General features: G+C 42.4%; 2 protein-coding genes across 4 annotated transcripts in view; one reads left to right on the forward strand and one right to left on the reverse strand.

Annotated features, from left to right (window-relative positions):
- The window catches only part of LOC105281146 (platelet endothelial cell adhesion molecule), a 162,269-nt gene that overhangs the window by 103,859 nt on the left and 40,009 nt on the right, over window positions 1-18,401 (reverse strand). The gene's annotated exons all lie outside the window — the stretch shown is intronic.
- On the forward strand, window positions 1,238-12,950 carry LOC109611090. 3 transcript variants are annotated; one of them, XM_026973168.1, is made up of 2 exons: window positions 1,238-5,866; window positions 6,441-12,950. In XM_026973168.1, exon 2 carries the CDS (start codon window positions 7,122-7,124, stop codon window positions 9,051-9,053), a length of 1,932 nt encoding a protein of 643 aa, XP_026828969.1. In that variant the 5' UTR covers window positions 1,238-5,866; window positions 6,441-7,121; the 3' UTR covers window positions 9,054-12,950. The 3 variants fall into 3 exon arrangements, with proteins under 3 accessions (XP_026828969.1, XP_026828955.1, XP_026828961.1); XM_026973154.1 differs by lacking the exon at window positions 1,238-5,866 and adding an exon at window positions 5,873-6,229; XM_026973160.1 differs by lacking the exon at window positions 1,238-5,866 and adding an exon at window positions 6,239-6,354.

Genomic DNA, 18,401 nt, shown 5'->3' on the forward strand with positions numbered 1-18,401 from the left:
AACGTGAAAATAAAATATCGGAATTTGAAGTTGAGGATAATTTATATAAATGAGAAATTTGTATGAATATAACGCGTCGCATCGCGCCCGATGCTTTATTGTAATTACGATTGTACTCAGAAAGCGTGCCGTGATTCGACATCATTTAAGATTCATTACACTCGCTTGGAAAATTATACTTGCTCAACTTGCTCGTGTGTTCACCGTTACCACCCTATCGAAAGGCGAAACTAAGCTGCGATTACGGAAACATGACGGTTTGAATAATTCGCGTGCACGATGAATTAACTACGAACAAAGTTTCGTACGTTTGTATGCCAGGCGCTATCTGCATTTGAGAGACCGACGTGTTAATTACGCGATTACAGCCGCCGCCGTCATGCAGCTTCGCCATAATTGTGTAAATTTTTGTTTTTAGTCACTTTTGTCACTAAATACGGAATTAATTGACTTCTTCGTTCAAGCGATTCTCGGAATATCTCGAAACGCGAGCGCGCCTCGAGCATATCTTATTTTTCGCTACTATAATGCTGTCTCTTCTCCACTAATCGGCGATACTGTGCAGTATCGGAAAATCAACCACGTGAATCGTGCAGTATCGGAAAATCAACTACGATTGATGTGATCTCTAAACAATATTCATTTACCATTTTTATATCGGTCTTTCACTCCGGCACTCACGCTGCTTTCCTGCAAATAGATATAATACGTGATGGGACGGGGGGGTCTACGAGAAGGGATGTAACTCGAGAAGACAAATGTATCCGGGTCCCGTAGCTCGCCTATGGACGCGACCAAACAATACGTTCGCGACGAACGACTTCTTTATTTACGATAGCTACCCATTACTACGTCGAATACTACGCCAGGAAGATAAATATGGAACCGGGAACGGGGAAATTCGATGGGAACTATCGGCGAGCGCGAATGGATTTAGGTTGAACTGGACAGCGGAGCGCGAATATCGAGTATTCCTCGCGGGCCGTTGTGCGAGAATGAAAGGCCACTCGGAATCGCAATTGACGTGCCGCAACTATAATAAACGAAAAACTTGTTTATTCCACGCCGACAAATCGGGCAAGAAAATTTCTCTGCCAGAAAGGAATCCACGTAGGGGGTGGGTTGTGTGTACGTATGTGTGTGTGTGTGTGTGTGTGTGTGTGTGTGTGTGCGTGCGTGCGTGCGTGCGTGCGTGCGTGCGTGTGCGCGCGCGCGCGCGTGTGTGTGTGCATGCGTGTACGTGCAACGGGGTGACTGTCGAGGATGGGTGGTTGTTACGAAAGGACGATTTCTCTTCCTGCACGACGTATCGCGCTCCGCCACGCCCCTATACGGGATCTATTTCTACATTGGGAAAAAGTACTCTCGGAATAGAGAACGGGGACGCGAAGGAGCGCGCGAGCGAGGGATGGAAAGGGGCACGGAGTACGGACTGCCGGAAGTAGGTGGACAGAGGGTGGAAGAGACCACGACTGTGAGGGAGGAAATGCGCGAAGCGAAGCGGAGCTCGCGAGAACGAGGGGGAGAGAAAGAGAGAATCAGGGTTGCCGTTCTGTTTACGAAGGGCCACGGTAGCGCTCCTTTTTCTTTTTTCTTTCCCCGAGCTTGCGGCGACTTTTCGATTTTTCCAGCCTTGCCGCTTCAGTCGCGCGCCCCAACTTTCCGTCAAGGATTTTCGGGGATTTCGTCCGCGGCCGGAAACAGAAGGGGAGACGATCCGTTAAATCGAATTCTGCTAATGTGCACGTGGCGGCGGTTCCCCTCCTCGCGAAAAACTCTTTCTGATTGCACATCACAGAAAAATTAGCCGCGTATCTGCGACGTACCGTCTCGCAGCGCGATTTCCGGCCTCGAGCAATCTCGGGAAACCCTCTTTCAGTGATTTGAAATTCCCCTCGGCTCCCTTGCTTACGTTGCTCTCCATAAATAAGGTAATTATATAGCAATAACGTTACAAATCTTTCATCTTTACAAAGCGTCTTTATGAACGTCCCGCGTAGATTTTGCGATTAATGTGAAAGTTCCTTTTTATTTAATTATGATTTAATTGAATGTCCCATTTCCCTCATCCCTTTAACATGCAACTTTAAATACCTCTTTAATCAAGTTATAAATTAAAATTCTATTAAGATAAAATCAAATTTGAATAAGGAACGAGATTTCGTTATCAATTTGCACGCCTCGAGTCTGACTCTCTTATCGTTAGACGACCAAGTCCCTCAGATTCTTAATAATTCGTAATTGCAAAACCATTCGCTCTCCACGAACAAAAGTCTGCTTCCTGGCGATTAGCTGGATTAACAGAGCACATTGGAACGAACGAGTGTTGGGGTCAGTAAGTGTGTTTAATTTAAAGGACCGAATTAATCTTCCATTTCCATTCATCCATTCGTTCGCCTGTCCGTTCGTTGTCCGTCCGTCCATCCGTCCGTCCACCGATTCACACCGGACATGCATGACAAGTGAACGAGCGAAAACAAAATGAGCGGAGACAGTGATAAAAAGAAGGCCGGCGAGATTTCGAAATCCGCCAACGAAACTGGCTTGGATTGCGCGACATTCCCGGAGTTCTGTTTCATATATCCCATATCTTTAGATGTTTTTCCAACGTCAATCAGAAGTTTTCAAATACAGACTGACCCGACAGTCATTGAAAAGGAACCGGTTTTCCTTGTAAAAACAAGTTGAAAATACAGAATAAAGATTTTTTCGTACCCATGAAGGTCTCATTTACGAGGAAAGCAGCTTTGGAAGTTGATTCGGTATATATTGACTCGGTCCAGCCTATCGAAATTCGATACCTGCCATAAGTTGGGCTCGCGCGTAAACAGCGTATTTACGGCGCACTGAAAAACATATTTTAATGCTGCATATTTTAACCGCCTAATCCTTTATACTTGATATCCCCCATAGTTACAGTCGTATTAAAAAATAGTCGCGTTTGTACCTGAGATAATGCAAATCTTCAATAATGAAAAAAAGAGATTAATAAAACAAATGACGATAATAATAGACATCTCAGCGACTTCCTCTCATAATCTCATACTCTAATTTACTAATTGCAGTTTATTTACTAACTACTATGATACAATGCAATCGATATTGCGCGTACACGTATCAAATTTACGATGCACAGCGATCATTCCGCATGAAATTCACGTCGCCGCATCACCACCGCAGCCATTCCTCCACCCTTTCGAAAACATATTTTCCGAAAGGGTAAAGCTCCCGTACATCCTTTCCCTATCTCTTACAAAGAATTACCCTCCGCCTCCTCCGGCTGAACTCCGATTTTAGGTCCTGCGGGAATGCAAGAAGACAGAAAAAGAGAGACAGAAAGCGAGTATACAAACATCCTAATGTCCATGATAAAATAACGATCGCGACATTACCGCGCGTCTGCATCGAGAGCGCAAGATTTCTCTCTTGCGGAATGCGGTTCGCACAGGTCACATTTCTCCGTGGAAGGCAGCCGGATAACCGGAATATTTTCGGCGGCGATAAACAGCCATTCGTCGTTCTCCCTTCACCCTGCCCGCCAACGGGATCGCCTTCGTTTCTTTCACAGATCCTCCTTCCTCCGGAGAAGGAACGCCTCCCCCGGCGTTTCCCTTTCGAGCGCCGTGGATGTACGGGTAATACGGGGGTACGATCTGACGAATGTCCCGGAGCAAAAACCCCCTTCGTTACCGGTCCGGACGGGGATACGTCGCGCAGTCCTTCGTGGAGGAATATTAAGTGTACTGCGGCGCTTCGTCGACGCTGGCGTTTTTTCAAATTTTCCCTTCTTCGATCAATCGAAGCGCGGGTAGTTCTTTTTCTTTCCTCCGTCCCCTCCGCCTCCTCAGTGAAATCTGCGCCGTCGTCTATCACCGACGAGAACGAGGGAGAGATACATTAGATAGGTAGATAAATCCTTAATACGGCGCGCAGAGAACGGCTTATGGGCCGCGCAAAATTGCGGGAAATGCGAGTGATACCCGCCCTCTCTACCCCCGACCGCGCCGCACGAGTCGCAAACTTTAGCGATGCGTGTCGTATAGCAAATTTTTCTGGCGAGGGCTTGTACCCCTTGTATATTGCGCCCCTTCTTCCTTGATTGCTTTTATATTGCTCGCGATCCTGGCTTCATAAAATGCGTCTATCAGATGTATCTCTCTCGATCGACTTGCAAATGTATACAGCTCTCGCATTGTTAAAACAATTTCGTGATTACAACGTTCATTCCGCGATTTCTAAACCTCTGTTGAACGACAGATACCTTTAGCCTTTAAAACGTGTAGGGAGAAAGATGGAAAAATTCTATTATTATTAAATTGTTATAAAAGATAAATTAATATGAAAACAATTATTATAAAAGACATATTAAAGTGACGTTTTGTGTAACAGGAAATATTGATTATGTACGTAGCTATCATAGTTAAACGTCGTCTCTCGTGTTTTATATTTCCTTTAGTTTCGCTCGCGACCGTCATAAATATTAATATGTTCATATAATATTCATACACTCTCATGCTTCTTTTAATTTTATTAATCTACAGATGGGTGCGCTCCCATCCGCACGTGTGACCTAAATGGGCAGGTGGAGTGAATTTACATTCCCAAATAATTTCGCAAAAAAACTTTCCTTTTATAATATATAAAACGCTTCTGCAGTATTATGCTTTATCGCATCACTGCGAATGAAATAAGAAATATTACTTCTGAATAAACGCAGAGATCGTACGAAAATGATATTAAATCAAATTCATCAAATTTGCGTCTACATCATATTAAAAATATAAAAATATAAAACAATCCAGTTTAAATTGAGTAGATATTCTAAAAGAACTAATAAATTCAGAGACAACAGAATTATCCGCCCGCTAATTGCGAAAACTCAAATCGGAGAACTAGTTGGCGGTATCAGACAGAAATCAAGGGAGATATCACGACGTTTCCGCGACGTTCACCACTAAGATCGTGATACGCGCGGGAAGGATTGGTAATTCTCTCGTGCCTAAAATCCTCGAGAATATCCGCTTGAGGATATCCGCTCGAGGAGGGCCGCGCGGAAAGCTAAACGGCCGGCACACGAGCGATGCGGGATTTCCTACCGAATATTTTCACGCACGGATAGCAATTCGGTGACAGAGGGGGAAGAAAAGCGGGAGGAAAATGGGGAGATGGAGAAAGAGGAGAGGAAAGGCTCTTACCTCTTACATCGATCGTGATAATGCCCGAAAAGCTGACGGTGTCGCGCGTATTACAACCGCGCGCGGAATACACGCTTGCGCCCGCGAGGGAACGCGACAGCGGTGATCGATGGCGATCGCCAGGGTGGTGATTGAGAGGTCTGATGTACCTTTTTCTCCTTTTCATGCGCGATATGATTCACGACGGCGCGATATCGGCGACGTGCACATTGAAAGCTTCCCGACCGGGATAACAGAAATGGCGCGGGGGTGAAAAAAAGGAAAAAAAATCTAAAGTGCACTCGAACGTTTTACGATTCGACAGTCTTGACTCTGTCGCGCTCGCGTTTTCCCTTTACTGCCCAGAAAATTACCTCACGTGACGGGTTTTCGCAATACTCGCTACCCTATACACACTGCCACCGAATTGTAACGAAACGGCAGCAAGGAATTTAACGATTTATCGATATCAATCGATACTTTTACACAATAATGACAATTTGTAGGAAAAGGGAACTATTCAGATCATAAAATGCTTGGAAATAAAAATAGTACATTCGCTTTTATGTTAGAATAGTAGAAGTTCAGTTCAGCACTTTATGATCGGCAATCCGAAGGATCCACGCTTCACGCTACCCCACAGTGGGCCAGGAGACCAGGAAAAGTGGCCAAAAGTCAGTTCCAGAGATGAGGTCAGGCAAATGTCCTGTCATAATTTTGATAGTCTAAAGTAGTTATTTTGAAAATTTCATCCGATTTGATCAGCTGCTTTTCATTTGACAACAACTTAAACTTTCAAAATCATATATGTAATCGAAGATTTTACTTTCCAAATATTTCATTGGTACTACTGTATTTCAGCGAATAAAAAATATTTTATTATTACTCATCCACCATTATATATAGACAAATCATTATACTGTAGCACAAAGTAAATAGTGCAAAAATTAAAAAATGGTGTAACTTTATACTTATATATTACTGAATTTCGATAGTTTGCTTATACTTTCGAATCGTTGCTCCCCTAGGCTCCGCTAGTTATCGTCATTAATCAGGTAGCATTTAATTCCTTGGAGTATGTACTTTAAGAATATGGCGCCCACTTTTGCCCGTTTTTGCATAATTTGAAGAATTTTATAATAATTCGAAACTGTACGCGCATGCAAGATGTAAAGAATCGGTTTGTGAGAAGTGAGTACCATAACCAATATCAATGTTAAAATATAATTTAATTGAAAATTGATGAATATGTAATATATTTTATAGATCAACGTTATAATATTTTTCGTAAATATATTCTGCAATAGCCAGAAAAATGGATTTATTAAGCATTATCATATCTGTATTACAATCATCGCAGTCTTCTCTAAAAGAGGGCAATAGATTTATGTACACGTACACATTTATTAAGTGTTCGCATAATACAATGCATTTCCGTCGTCTCATGCCAACAAGAGTATTAATAAATATGTATTATGTTTTATTAAAAATGTTCCAACAGTTGTCCTCAATCGAACCAGATCATCAGGTCTCACATACTTAATATTCTTTTTCGCCGAAATGTATTAGCTATATATTACGATTCGGCAATTATCGAATCGGCCGCAAGGTATTTATGTGAGGACTCTGAAATCGTAAGTAAAATAACACCAAATATATCATATATACTATACGTTTGATTAACGAATAAACAAGTTGTTTCAAAATTTTAAGATTTTGAGTTAACTTGAGATATAAAGATCATTTGTAAAGATGTCCACATTCACCAAAAATGAAATTCTACAACAAATTTCAAATTCCCGTCAAATAGATTTGGGTGTACAATACATTTTGGCGAAAAAGAATATTAATATTAAGGAGGTGAGACCTGATGATTTGGCTCGATTGAAGAAAGCTGTTGGAACACTTTTAGCAAAACGTAATATTAAATATAAAGCCGCTAATTGAATGAAAGAGAGATTCGAGCAACAAAATAGCGAGTGGTTAAATTCCGAGTTTCATATTCCCATTATTAATACTGACATAAATGTTAAGGCACCTTCTGAAACGCGCATTGGTTGTCCTTCTGTGGAATTTAACCAGAAATCTAAACGATCGCAACGACGAGAAGTTGCTGAGATTAGTGCCCAATGCAAACATAATCCTCTGCGAATTATAATGGCAGGTCGCTATGCAGCAAGGCAATGTGGGCAGAAAGACTTATATATAATTCTACGTAATCTTTTGAAAAGTTTTGAACATCCAAAAAATAATGTAAAATTGCTAGATTTACCAGCATCTGTAATTGTTAAGAAGACTCCTGAAGAAGGCTTGGCGTTTATTTTAGACAATTGTCTTTCTAAAAGTGTGTATGCGAATATACGCCTAGCATCAAAATCTTCCGGAACTGATATTTGGCCATCATATAATAATGTTAGGGATATTAAAGCACAATGTAGGCCATCAAAGGAAGCAATTACAATTTGTGAAAATGTAGCTGAAGTTTCTGTTCAGGCACTCTTAAATCATACTGTCAAACGAATTGTTGACTTACAAACAGAATTAATACTTGCAACTTTGCAAAAAAGTGATTGTACGGAAATTGAGGCCGTCTTTATTTGCTCCTGGGGATTTGACGGAAGTACCGGTCATTCCATGTATCAACAACGATACCAAGATGCAGAAGATGCAAACGATGAAAGTTTGTTTGCAACCACTTTGATCCCACTGCAACTATCAACATCTACTGGTCTTATATTATGGAATAACCGAACGCCACAGTCTGCCAGATATTGTCGTCCGATCAAGCTCCAGTTCGTTAAAGAATCACGCGATGTAATTGTGGCGCAAAAGTTTTGTATTGAACAGCAAATAGCAAAATTGCAAGTATTCGAGATTATGCTACAAAATTTTAGTATAAAAATACATTTTTCTCTATTTTTAACTTTAATCGATGGCAAAGTCTTAAACACTCTCACGGATACGAAATCGATGCAGACTTGCCCCATTTGTCACGCAACTCCTAAGCAATTCAACGATCTTTCGAACAAAATGAACGGATTATTTCTACCTGATCCCAATTCATTGCAGTATGGAATTAGCCCGTTACATGCATGGATTAGATTTTTCGAATGTTGTCTGCATATATCGTATAGAGTTACAATAAAAAAATGGCAAATAAGATCTGATGAAGACAAACTTGAATTTACTAAAAGAAAAAAACATGTTCAAGATCTTCTCTGGAAAAAGCTGAGTTTGAAAGTAGATGTACCCATGTCAGGCGGAAGTGGAACCAGTAATAATGGGAATGTAGCTCGTCGAGCTTTCGAAGACGCTGATCTTTTTGCTCACTGTCTCGGATTAGATAGTGAACTTATTCGGAAGTTTAAGATTATTTTGATTGCCCTATCTTGTCATCTGCCACTCGATCCGATCCGTTTTGACGACTTATGTAGTTCTACTTCTGAGCTATATGTTGCTTCTTATGCTTGGTACCCGATGCCATCTACTGTCCACAAAATTTTGATTTATGGGGCTCAAATCATTTCTACAAGCATATTACCCGTAGAAATACTTGGTGAAGAAGCATCAGAAGCCAGGAATAAGAATTGTAAAAGATATAGAGAGTGTCATAGTAGGAAGCACAGTCGTCTGGCAAATATGGAAGATATGTTCTACAGAGTAATGGATACGTCAGATCCAATTATATCAAATATCAGCCTTAATAATCGTCTTAATAAGCAAAAACGATTACCTTTTTCGCAAGATGTAATACGTCTGTTTCTAATACCTAAAATAGACGAAACTATCCATCCTGATAGTGAAGAATTAGAAGATTGCACTGGTTTTAATGAAATTATTTCCGTCTTAGACGAAGCGGTATTATCTACAGAAGAATAGTTTATGCACCCCGAATAGTGAGAGGCGATTACAAAAAGTATCTTAAAAAATCCACTGCAAACTTTCGCAGACACTGGATATTTTTTTAAAACTAATTGCAGGCGTTCTATTCGGCAAGTGTGACTTTACGATTTCCTGAAAATCAATTTCTATACAAAACGACTAATTTTTATAAAGTTCAGTCGCCATGTTAGATCCCCCATTTTGAATTTTGAATTTTTGACATCATATTCGTTATTAGCGACCTCAAAAACCCCCATATATCCAGTTTCATTAAAACTGACCAATTTTTATTAATTTCAGTCGCCATATCGGATCCGCCATTTTGAATTTTTAAATTTAGGCATCATATTCGTTATTAGTGACCACAAAAACCCCTATATCTCAAGCTTTATAAAAATCCGACAAAACCTTGAATTTTGGCCACTTTTCTTGGTCTCCTGGCCCACTGTGTACCCCCTTAAAAAGTGCGCAACTCCTCTCATGGAATAACGCGAACGCGCGAGAGAAACTTTCACTGTAAATGTTCCTCGTCGAGCGTTGTTATTCTGCTCGATGTCTTCGAGAGATTATAGTGCGGGTCAGACACTCGCCCTTCATACTCGCGGAGTCCGAGCAGCTGTTCTTGTTCTTAAAAAAATACATTCTTGTTCTTGAAAAAATAATCAACTTTGTCTCGTTACCGCACATCGAACCCACAGTATTTTCAAGATTAGTTGTATGACAACTAATATTAATTAGTCACCAAATCGAACGAGCAAGATACGTAGAAATGTTCCCGTAGTAAATCACGTCTGTGACGGGCAGCGCGGTGGCACGATAGTCACATATTCCTTTACTTTAAGCTTCTACCTGAGGACAAAAGTCTGGCCTCGCGATCATAACGGATAAGAGAGATAAAGAGAGACAAAGGGAGAAAGAGAGAAAGAAAGGACGAGAAAACGAGCGGGACGAACTGTGAGTTTTATGAATATATCATGAGGTCGAGGTATCTCCCGGATCGTGCACGTAGCTCGTCGTCCGAAATCTGCATACGGCCTCCCGGCGCAGCATCGAGGCATTGAAGGATGACTGCCGGCAGTCCGGACAAGAAAAGAGAGAAAGAGACGGAGAGCTCGTCGCTGCAACGTATTCCCGTTAGAGGAAATTGAAAAGTCCCGACCGAAATTGCACGCCTGAATTGCACGCCCGAATTGCGCATGTACATACCTACGGACCTACATACGCGAGAAAAACGCGCGACGCGAATCAACGGTCCATAAATCTGCGCGGATCGTAATCGATCTCTGATCCGGAACCAGCGCGTGATCGACCTGATTTGGTTCGTTATCGCGATCGTCATTCTCGGATGAGTTTCATCGCCGCCACAACAACGGCAACCGCCGGTTCTTGGACCACCGAGAACCATCGGGTGCGAAGCGAATGCAAATGGCACCAAGTTTGCCGTGCAAGTGTGTTTCGCGGCCGCGATGTTTGTCGACTTCGGCTCCATATCGAATATTCGATACCTCGAGGGAACACGTTAGGTGCCGTTCGATCAAATACTCCCGTTGTTCGAAAGTTACACTTATTGATCAGCAATTTCGAAGGCTTTCGGCGTTTAACACCGACAAACCGCCGCGCCGGTAACATGGGGTCGCTTCGAACGAGCGTTCGTTATTTCATTAAAGAGACGAGTTTTTAACGAGTACGCGGATTTTCTCAATTTTCGAGCATAGAGCCGCGCGGAATTCACTGCGCCTGAAATTCCGCAGCGTGCCTAATGTCGAAACTACCGATGTTATCCTACAAGTTCCCTCGACTGGCTCTCCTGTTGAGATAAAATTGATAAATTTTGTATCTTTGTAGCGCACGAGTACCCAAATGCTAAAAATAATACTTTATTATTATTTCATATTAATAAAATGTCATATTTAGATTTTTGAGAATAAATAATACTCGATGTGCATGAGAGACATGTTTAAATGTATATCTTGAATACATACATACGGAAATACTTAATTTATTTCGCGAATTCTCGTAAACTCATTCATAAATTTATAGGCCGTCAAATGTAACAGTCTCAATTATCCGGATTAATATTAATTATCAGTTTTTGTGATATTCACGTGCGTGCTCACGTTTCGCGGCTGCGACAGCATTCACACGGCATTATTCACAACGTTTTGCATTCAAACACCTCACGTCGTGTCACGTGCTCCCATGATCACGTGTGATCGTAATTTATGAAGCAGTACAAGCATCGAAAATGCATTCGAAAAGTGGTCCGATTAGTGACGGCCGTTTAATCGCACTTCTCCGCGCGCAATATTGCGCACAAACAAACGAATATACCAGCAGTGCTCAAACCGGCATGTAAAATTAAATCTTCGTCCATACGGCTCTAAAGGACCAACTGCCGATTCGCGATTAATATTGATGAATCCGCATTATTTGCAATTCCACCACATTAGAGTATTTTACGCGTCAAAGGCGCCAGATTAAAATTTCACATTATCGCGCGATCGCGTACTAATTAAACAACATATATATCGCGCTACCAAGCAATAACGATAATAATTGGCTCGACTGTAAGCCGATTACCGCGATATACACGCGAACGCCTGCTCACTCGGCCGCTCTTGCGTTCCTTTTATTACGATACCAAAAAATTATGTGGTCGTCCAAATGGGGATATTAAAGAGCGCACCCATCCAACCTCCTCCCCATTAACGGCTCACTCCACCAACCTCCACCGCTGCGTAAAAGTATTAAGCTTTTTTACATTAATGGAATTATTCTATAAGGAACATCTCCTCTCTTCCCGCATTTTCATAAGCTAATGAAAATTAACCCCACGGGTGTTGCAAGAACGACTTGATATTCCGACAACCAAGAACACGGCGAGATTAAAAATCATTGCGCGTTTCGACGACGCGCGCCTGTTCTTTGCGATTCGTGGTCGGCAGATTATCAGTCGCGTGAGATGCGAGACAATCCAGATTTGCCAGACACGTAAGGGGATGAACGCCTTTTATATCGATAAACCGAGGAACGCTGTTGCGCCGTCGCACGATATATGGGACATCAAAAGCGTCAGCGGACGGTTTTGCAGATAGCCCAGGCCGGAGCGCCTTATCCGCGTGTAAGTACCGCGTTATCGTTATTGCGTGATACCTCGAGGATCAGAGTCATGCAGTGCGTGAAATTAATGCATTAATTCGCAGCCTGTAACGTCCAGCAACGCGGCAAACGACGAAGCGTTCGGAGAGTCGAAAGTGATTTCTTCTTAAAGCGGCACTGATTTAATTATTCGCGTACCGAGCATGTGTACGTTTGTGCAGCGATTCTACTCATCAATCAGTACCAATTTTCCACGATTATATCTCCTCAACATATTGCTTCCTGCAAATAAGGGGAGACACAAAGGGGCTATGAACACGATCCACGGCGACGACTCGCACCCTTGCGTGATCTCGTCGAAGGGTGCGAACAACTCGTATGGAAGGGAATGTCACGGTCATCAGGGCTCGAAACGAATCGAGGCAGTATAGCGCGAAATAATGGAAAATAACCGCAGTGATAAGCTTTATCTTACGCTCCTTGATCTTTTCTTAATGCGCCGCGCGCGTGCACTTTTGTATTTATTTCTAAGCAACGCAAAGTTCAACTTAAAATCAGATTCGCGTATCGTTTACGTTGTGACAGAGTAAGTTTATTCCCCCAACGTCAACGTGATCCGGCTCGTCGGAAGCTTATATAACGATAGGAAAATTTTAAATATTTTATGTTATATTTTTCATGGATATTATTGAAATGATCAGAGCTATTGATATTGTTAGAATTATTAGAAATTATCATTACCTACTGAAGCTATTGCATGAATTTTGAAATTATTATATTATATTATTGGATTGTTGCGTATATATTGAATTGTTGTATGTATTGAATTATTATTGAATTATTATATTATTGAATTGTTGCACTGTAAAATTCGGATCGCTTATATTTCGGACGACCGGGAGGTTCTCTCAATTCTGGTCACTGAATTGTGGGCGAAGGAGGCGTGATGAGAGCGACCGATGTGGACGGGAGCGAGAGGAGAACAGCGAAGTGCGTTCCCATCCGGCCATAGGGCGGACGAGGATAGACAGCGATCAGAGGCGTATGTCCAATGTATGGAATATCGATTGATATCGATTCATCGTTACGCGAAGAATGCATGCGTAGATGATCGACGGCATCGTACCCGGTCCATGCTCGAGGGAGCGGAATCACCGTGTGGCACTCTTTGAATGGCGGTGCTATAGTGAAGCAGAATCCTAGAGTCAGCTCCCGAGGAGTCGGATCGCCGCTTGAGAGAATTCTCTAAATTTCTCTGCCGTGAACGGCATGCAGCGGAGACTGCAGAAATTTAACACAAGACTGACAGAGTGAGAGACCTCCCGTCGTCAATTGTGAGTAAAACTTCACCCCAAAAAAATGTTCTAGTCTTAAACTGGGAATTCCTCTAAGGATTTCCTCTAAGCAAAACATCTTACATATTAATGGTATATTCTTTTAGATATACGTATTCATCTATAAAAGAGTGGATACGTGAACTATACTCAATAGTAAATTCCTCTATCAGAAATATCACTATGTAATTTGAATAGCCTCTTGAAATAAGAGGATATGCAAGATATTCGCGGTACGCGCGCTTGTTAGAAGAAGATTGTCATTTAAGTATTAGTTTTGTGACAATCGACTGCACGATGCGCAGAAGTGACTGCGAACCATCATTCCGAAGGGGACAGTCGTCAGGTGCACAACGATTGTCCCGAGTTTTTTTTTCAATTTGTTATTTCGTATTTCACTCACTTTTGCAATTGGCCATATCGAACCTGAAAGGGATCGGGTGTCATTAAACACTAAGGGCCGGTTTTTCAATCATGGTTTAAACTTAGATCTAAGTTTAAACCATGATTGAAAAACCGGCCCTAAGAAGAAGAAGACTGCGAACGGCGCGAAGCGCTGAGCGCACACATACGCAGTTCTTGCTTGGTGTGTCATGCTTCACTATCGTGAGTCGTGATCTGCGGTTGCCGTCTGGCACACAGTGTGCGTATAGTGAGTGTAGCGTGTGCACTGAATTTCAGTTTGTGTTCTTTCGTGCAGTGATATTATGAACGAAGTTCAGAAATTTTTAAGGTTAAAAGTAGAAAATATTCGTTTAAGGCTCAATTCCACCAACGTCGCTTAATTTTAACCGTAGTTTAGCTCACTCTTTGTCTCTTTCTAAGGCAGGTAGTTAGAAAGAGACGAAGAGTGAGTAAACTACGGTTAAAATTAAGCGACGTTGGTGGAATCGGGCATTAAGGTATCGTCATAAATGCTATAAATAAAAATATTATTAGATTTACTAGAAGAGGAGATTCCTCTATAGCATTAAGAGGATTGTAATCTTAATTTCAGGATCTCATAGTTATAGGATATTCCTCTAGATTTCAGGGTATCATCTTGTGACCATATAGCAGAGGAAAATCCTCTATAATCAAAATGGAACTATTAAAGAATAGAATTTTTTTTGGGTGTTATACTATTCTGCCTTAAACAAATTCTGTGAGTAAACATATCCGAATTATAGTATTTGAAATATAACGGTTTTTTTATTTAATTATATCTTGTCGATGTTACAACAGTCGGTGTCATAAAAAAGGGTCCTCCCAAATATCCACCTCTGAGATCTATCAAGTTAATTTTACTAATTTTGGAAAATTAGTTGGCGCCCAGTTACTACAATGTTTTTAATAAATTAGCAACCTGACAGCCACGGATCCGGCCGCGTCAGGTGAAGCCGAGTAATAAAATATTCCGGTTGCAACGTAACGTACTCTTGTAAATATAAGATCAAACATCGTAAAATTAAATTAATATTTTCAACGTAATAAGAAAGCTGTAGTTTTATAAAATTAAAAACAGAAGAATTATCTTGGATATATGTATATGCGAACACTGAGAAAAAAATGTAATTGATCTTACGAAATGTTTTGTCACGGGCTGCTAACAAAATATATACTTATTTCAACAAGTTATATATTAAAACAAATATGTAGTTCTTGGATTATGGATATGGATGTGTAATCACACATATGAGAATTATAATCCAACAATTATATATTTGATTCAATATATAACTTGTTGAAATAAGTATATATTTTGTTGGCAGCCCGTGACAAAACATTTCGTAAGATCAATTACATTTTTTTCTCAGTGAAGGTATGATCTATCAAAATTTCAATGACTTCAATCGGAAAGTAAGTAAGAGCGGCCAGTAAAAGTGACAATCTCGATTGAAATCATAAACTAATTTCCACAAATTTCACATGCTTTCTTCGCGCGCACATCTTCTCCCCACGTCGTCACTTCGTCAGTCGTCGAGTTTTCTCTGCCGCGCTATTGTGGAATAATGTACCACGTCTCGGATGCAGACATCTTATAAAAGTGCCAGCGACTCAGCATGGCAGCGTCCAACGGTTTTAAACTGTCGCGCGTGCATCGCAAAAAGTTTACTGCGCTCGTAAACTCATGCGCGTGGATAAGGATTATACATGAGGCAGCAAACGGCCGCACGTGCGGTATGAGCTCTTGCATTTTCAACCGCGAACTATTAGCATATTGCATTTGGCGAAAGCATTTAATTGCTTCGCTCTATTCCAGCGCAACGAATAAATTGCACGTGGCGTAAATACAGGGCGCCCGTGCAGACCGTTTAATCAATCTATATGATGCTACGCGGAGAAGAGACTGTAAATATATAATACGTTATTTGTTAAACCCCCACGCGACCCCGCCGGCAAACCTTTATTAAATGCATCGTTGATTTCCGTTAATAATTGCATGATTGCGTTATTATTAGATTACTATTACAATTTTATATACCTTAATCAATCGTTAATCAATCGCTCGAATCGCTCGGTCTCGAACGGATCACTCGAGTTGCGCGGAACTCCTCTCCTCTCTCCAAGACCGTAGCATTGAAATCCGTTTCGATGAAACGCTTTCAATCTACTTGTCAAAATTATTTCAGCGTAATCGATGCGAATTCGATAAACCGACATGCCGTGAACTGATGAGGAAATAACGTCGTGCTTATGATGTAACTGAAAGACTCTCGAGACGATAAACGAGCTTGTTTTGGACTCAAGTGCAAGATAATGTTGCCACATCAAGCTGTCTTGGCGGAGAGCGACTGGGAAAACTCGGCCGCACTTGGCACACGCTGGAAATTGACTTTTCAGCACGGTATCAGCGTCGCACGCTCGGTAAGAATAAATGGAACAACCGGGACCTCGCGTACCTATACGGTCGCGCGCACTTTTGATATATCTCAAGCGAGGCAGAAGCGAAACGCAAAAAGCACCCCAGCGCGAAAAACAAGGCGGGGGATGCTCGCGGATATTTTCCAGAAAATTGCACAACGGACAGCGGGCGCGCCACAGCGACGTTACCGAAAAGGCACGGTGCAATCGGTAACAAGAGAAAAAGTCGTCGATGTGACGGGATGGTGTTTGCCGCCCGTTTAGAAATCGATTTTCACGCTCGCAGCTCTGTCATTTTCGCACATGACCCGGAACGCAATGCGAAAAACCGTCCGCGACCTGAGAACGAGAGAGCCGAGTTATTTCATCAGGAAGACGTCCCGTTTTCCATCGTTTCCCGCAATCGAACACCGAAGAGAGAAAAAGAGAAAAAACGGCAAAACTAAGCTAAGTGAAGAATTACTCACTTTCTTTATTTTCACATCATGTGTGCTTTAAAGAGAAAAAGCGCAGCGAAACGCAAGTGGAGACGCGACAGTGGACGAACACAATTATCCGATCATCTCGCCTTTATCGTTATCACAGCGACGCGGAACACCGAGAAATCTGCGCTACGTGAAATCCTGCCGAGTAACTTTCTCTCTTCTTCACTTTTCCTTTTTTATTTCGCAATAACGATACCATACACGTGCAGAATTGCTTGAAGCCTTAACCTCGAGGAAGCGTGTAACGAGCCAATAAACGGCGGTAACAAACTGATGAGCAACGATACAGATTCGTGCGCGTACGTATACGCTGAAGATGAAAAAGTCTCGCGATCTCAAAAATTCGGGAGCTGGATGGAATAAAATAATCCACCCCCGAAATTCACCAGGGTGCGAATTCATTGCATCTCGAGTGGTCGTTTGAGAAGCAAGGGGTTGGTGGAGGCTCATAGATATTCCCCGAAAAACCCGGCAACGGTCATCCGGGAGCGCAAAGGGCGAGGGCGAGGATAATTAGCTTTATCCGCGACGGGAATAAAACGCAATGGCGGAGATCGACGTCGGAATTGCCTGCGGCTGGCGAGATCCGCGAACTCCCAGGTGCTTCTTCCCTTCTTCCCTCGTCCCTCGCTTCCTGCGAACGGTATCGAATATGTATGACGCCACGGGCGGGTAGAAAACTGGCCTAATCTTATCAGCAGAGTTCTCTCTCTCGCTCTCTCTCTCTTTGCCAGCCACGGGCGTCAGAAATAGAGTTCTCTCTAAAGGCCGACTTCTTTCGCGCGCGCGCGCGCGAGTGCGCTTAGCGGATACCGTCCCATGGGCAAGGTCTTCCGAAATTCCGTTTATAAGCTTATGTCAGTCGCACGTTGTAAACCCACGCGTCGTAAGTTATACATGATGGGTGCCGAGAACACCGACTGGCAGCAGCTGCCAGGAAGTCGAGAATAATCGAAGGTTCCTTGGCAAAAGAGCGAGAGAAAAATAAAGAGGAAGAGAGAGGAAGAGTGAAAGAGAGAGTTCGATTATCGCGTGTAAAATTGTGAAACTTCCTCCAGCGGAGCAGGAGCAATCTTTAGCGAACTCATGTAAACGGATAACTCTCAAGATTCCGTCCTCGTCCCAAATGGATCCTATGGACAAACGGCTATAGGCAACGTAACTCCCTTAACGATGCCCGTTTGAGATTGTCGAGGTATTGCGACGCAACCTAGTACGCTATTCAGGCAAGATGAGGCCTGCGGGCGAATTTCTGCCAACCGGTTGGCTTTGAGACACATGGTAGAAACACCGGCAGGAATACCGTATTCTCCGACGTGGCGGCTGGCAGCCAGTCGATTCTCTCGACTTGCGAACTATCGCAGTGACGTACGCTCACGCGTACACGGCGGAAATCCCGCGGGTGATTTACGTTTCTCTCGTCGTAGAGGACGGCGCGCGAGCGCGCCAAGCCTTCTTATTAAGTTCATTCTGCTCGTTTCGAGCTTAGCTTTCGGGATCCATAATACACGAGCATACGAAGACGCTAAAGCAGCTTTGCTCTTCGATCAGTCGGATATTACTCGCTACGCTCGCGCTGTGAT

The sequence above is a fragment of the Ooceraea biroi genome, chromosome 1 (genome assembly GCF_003672135.1).
Source record: "Ooceraea biroi isolate clonal line C1 chromosome 1, Obir_v5.4, whole genome shotgun sequence".
In the NCBI taxonomy this organism is placed as follows: domain Eukaryota; kingdom Metazoa; phylum Arthropoda; class Insecta; order Hymenoptera; family Formicidae; genus Ooceraea; species Ooceraea biroi.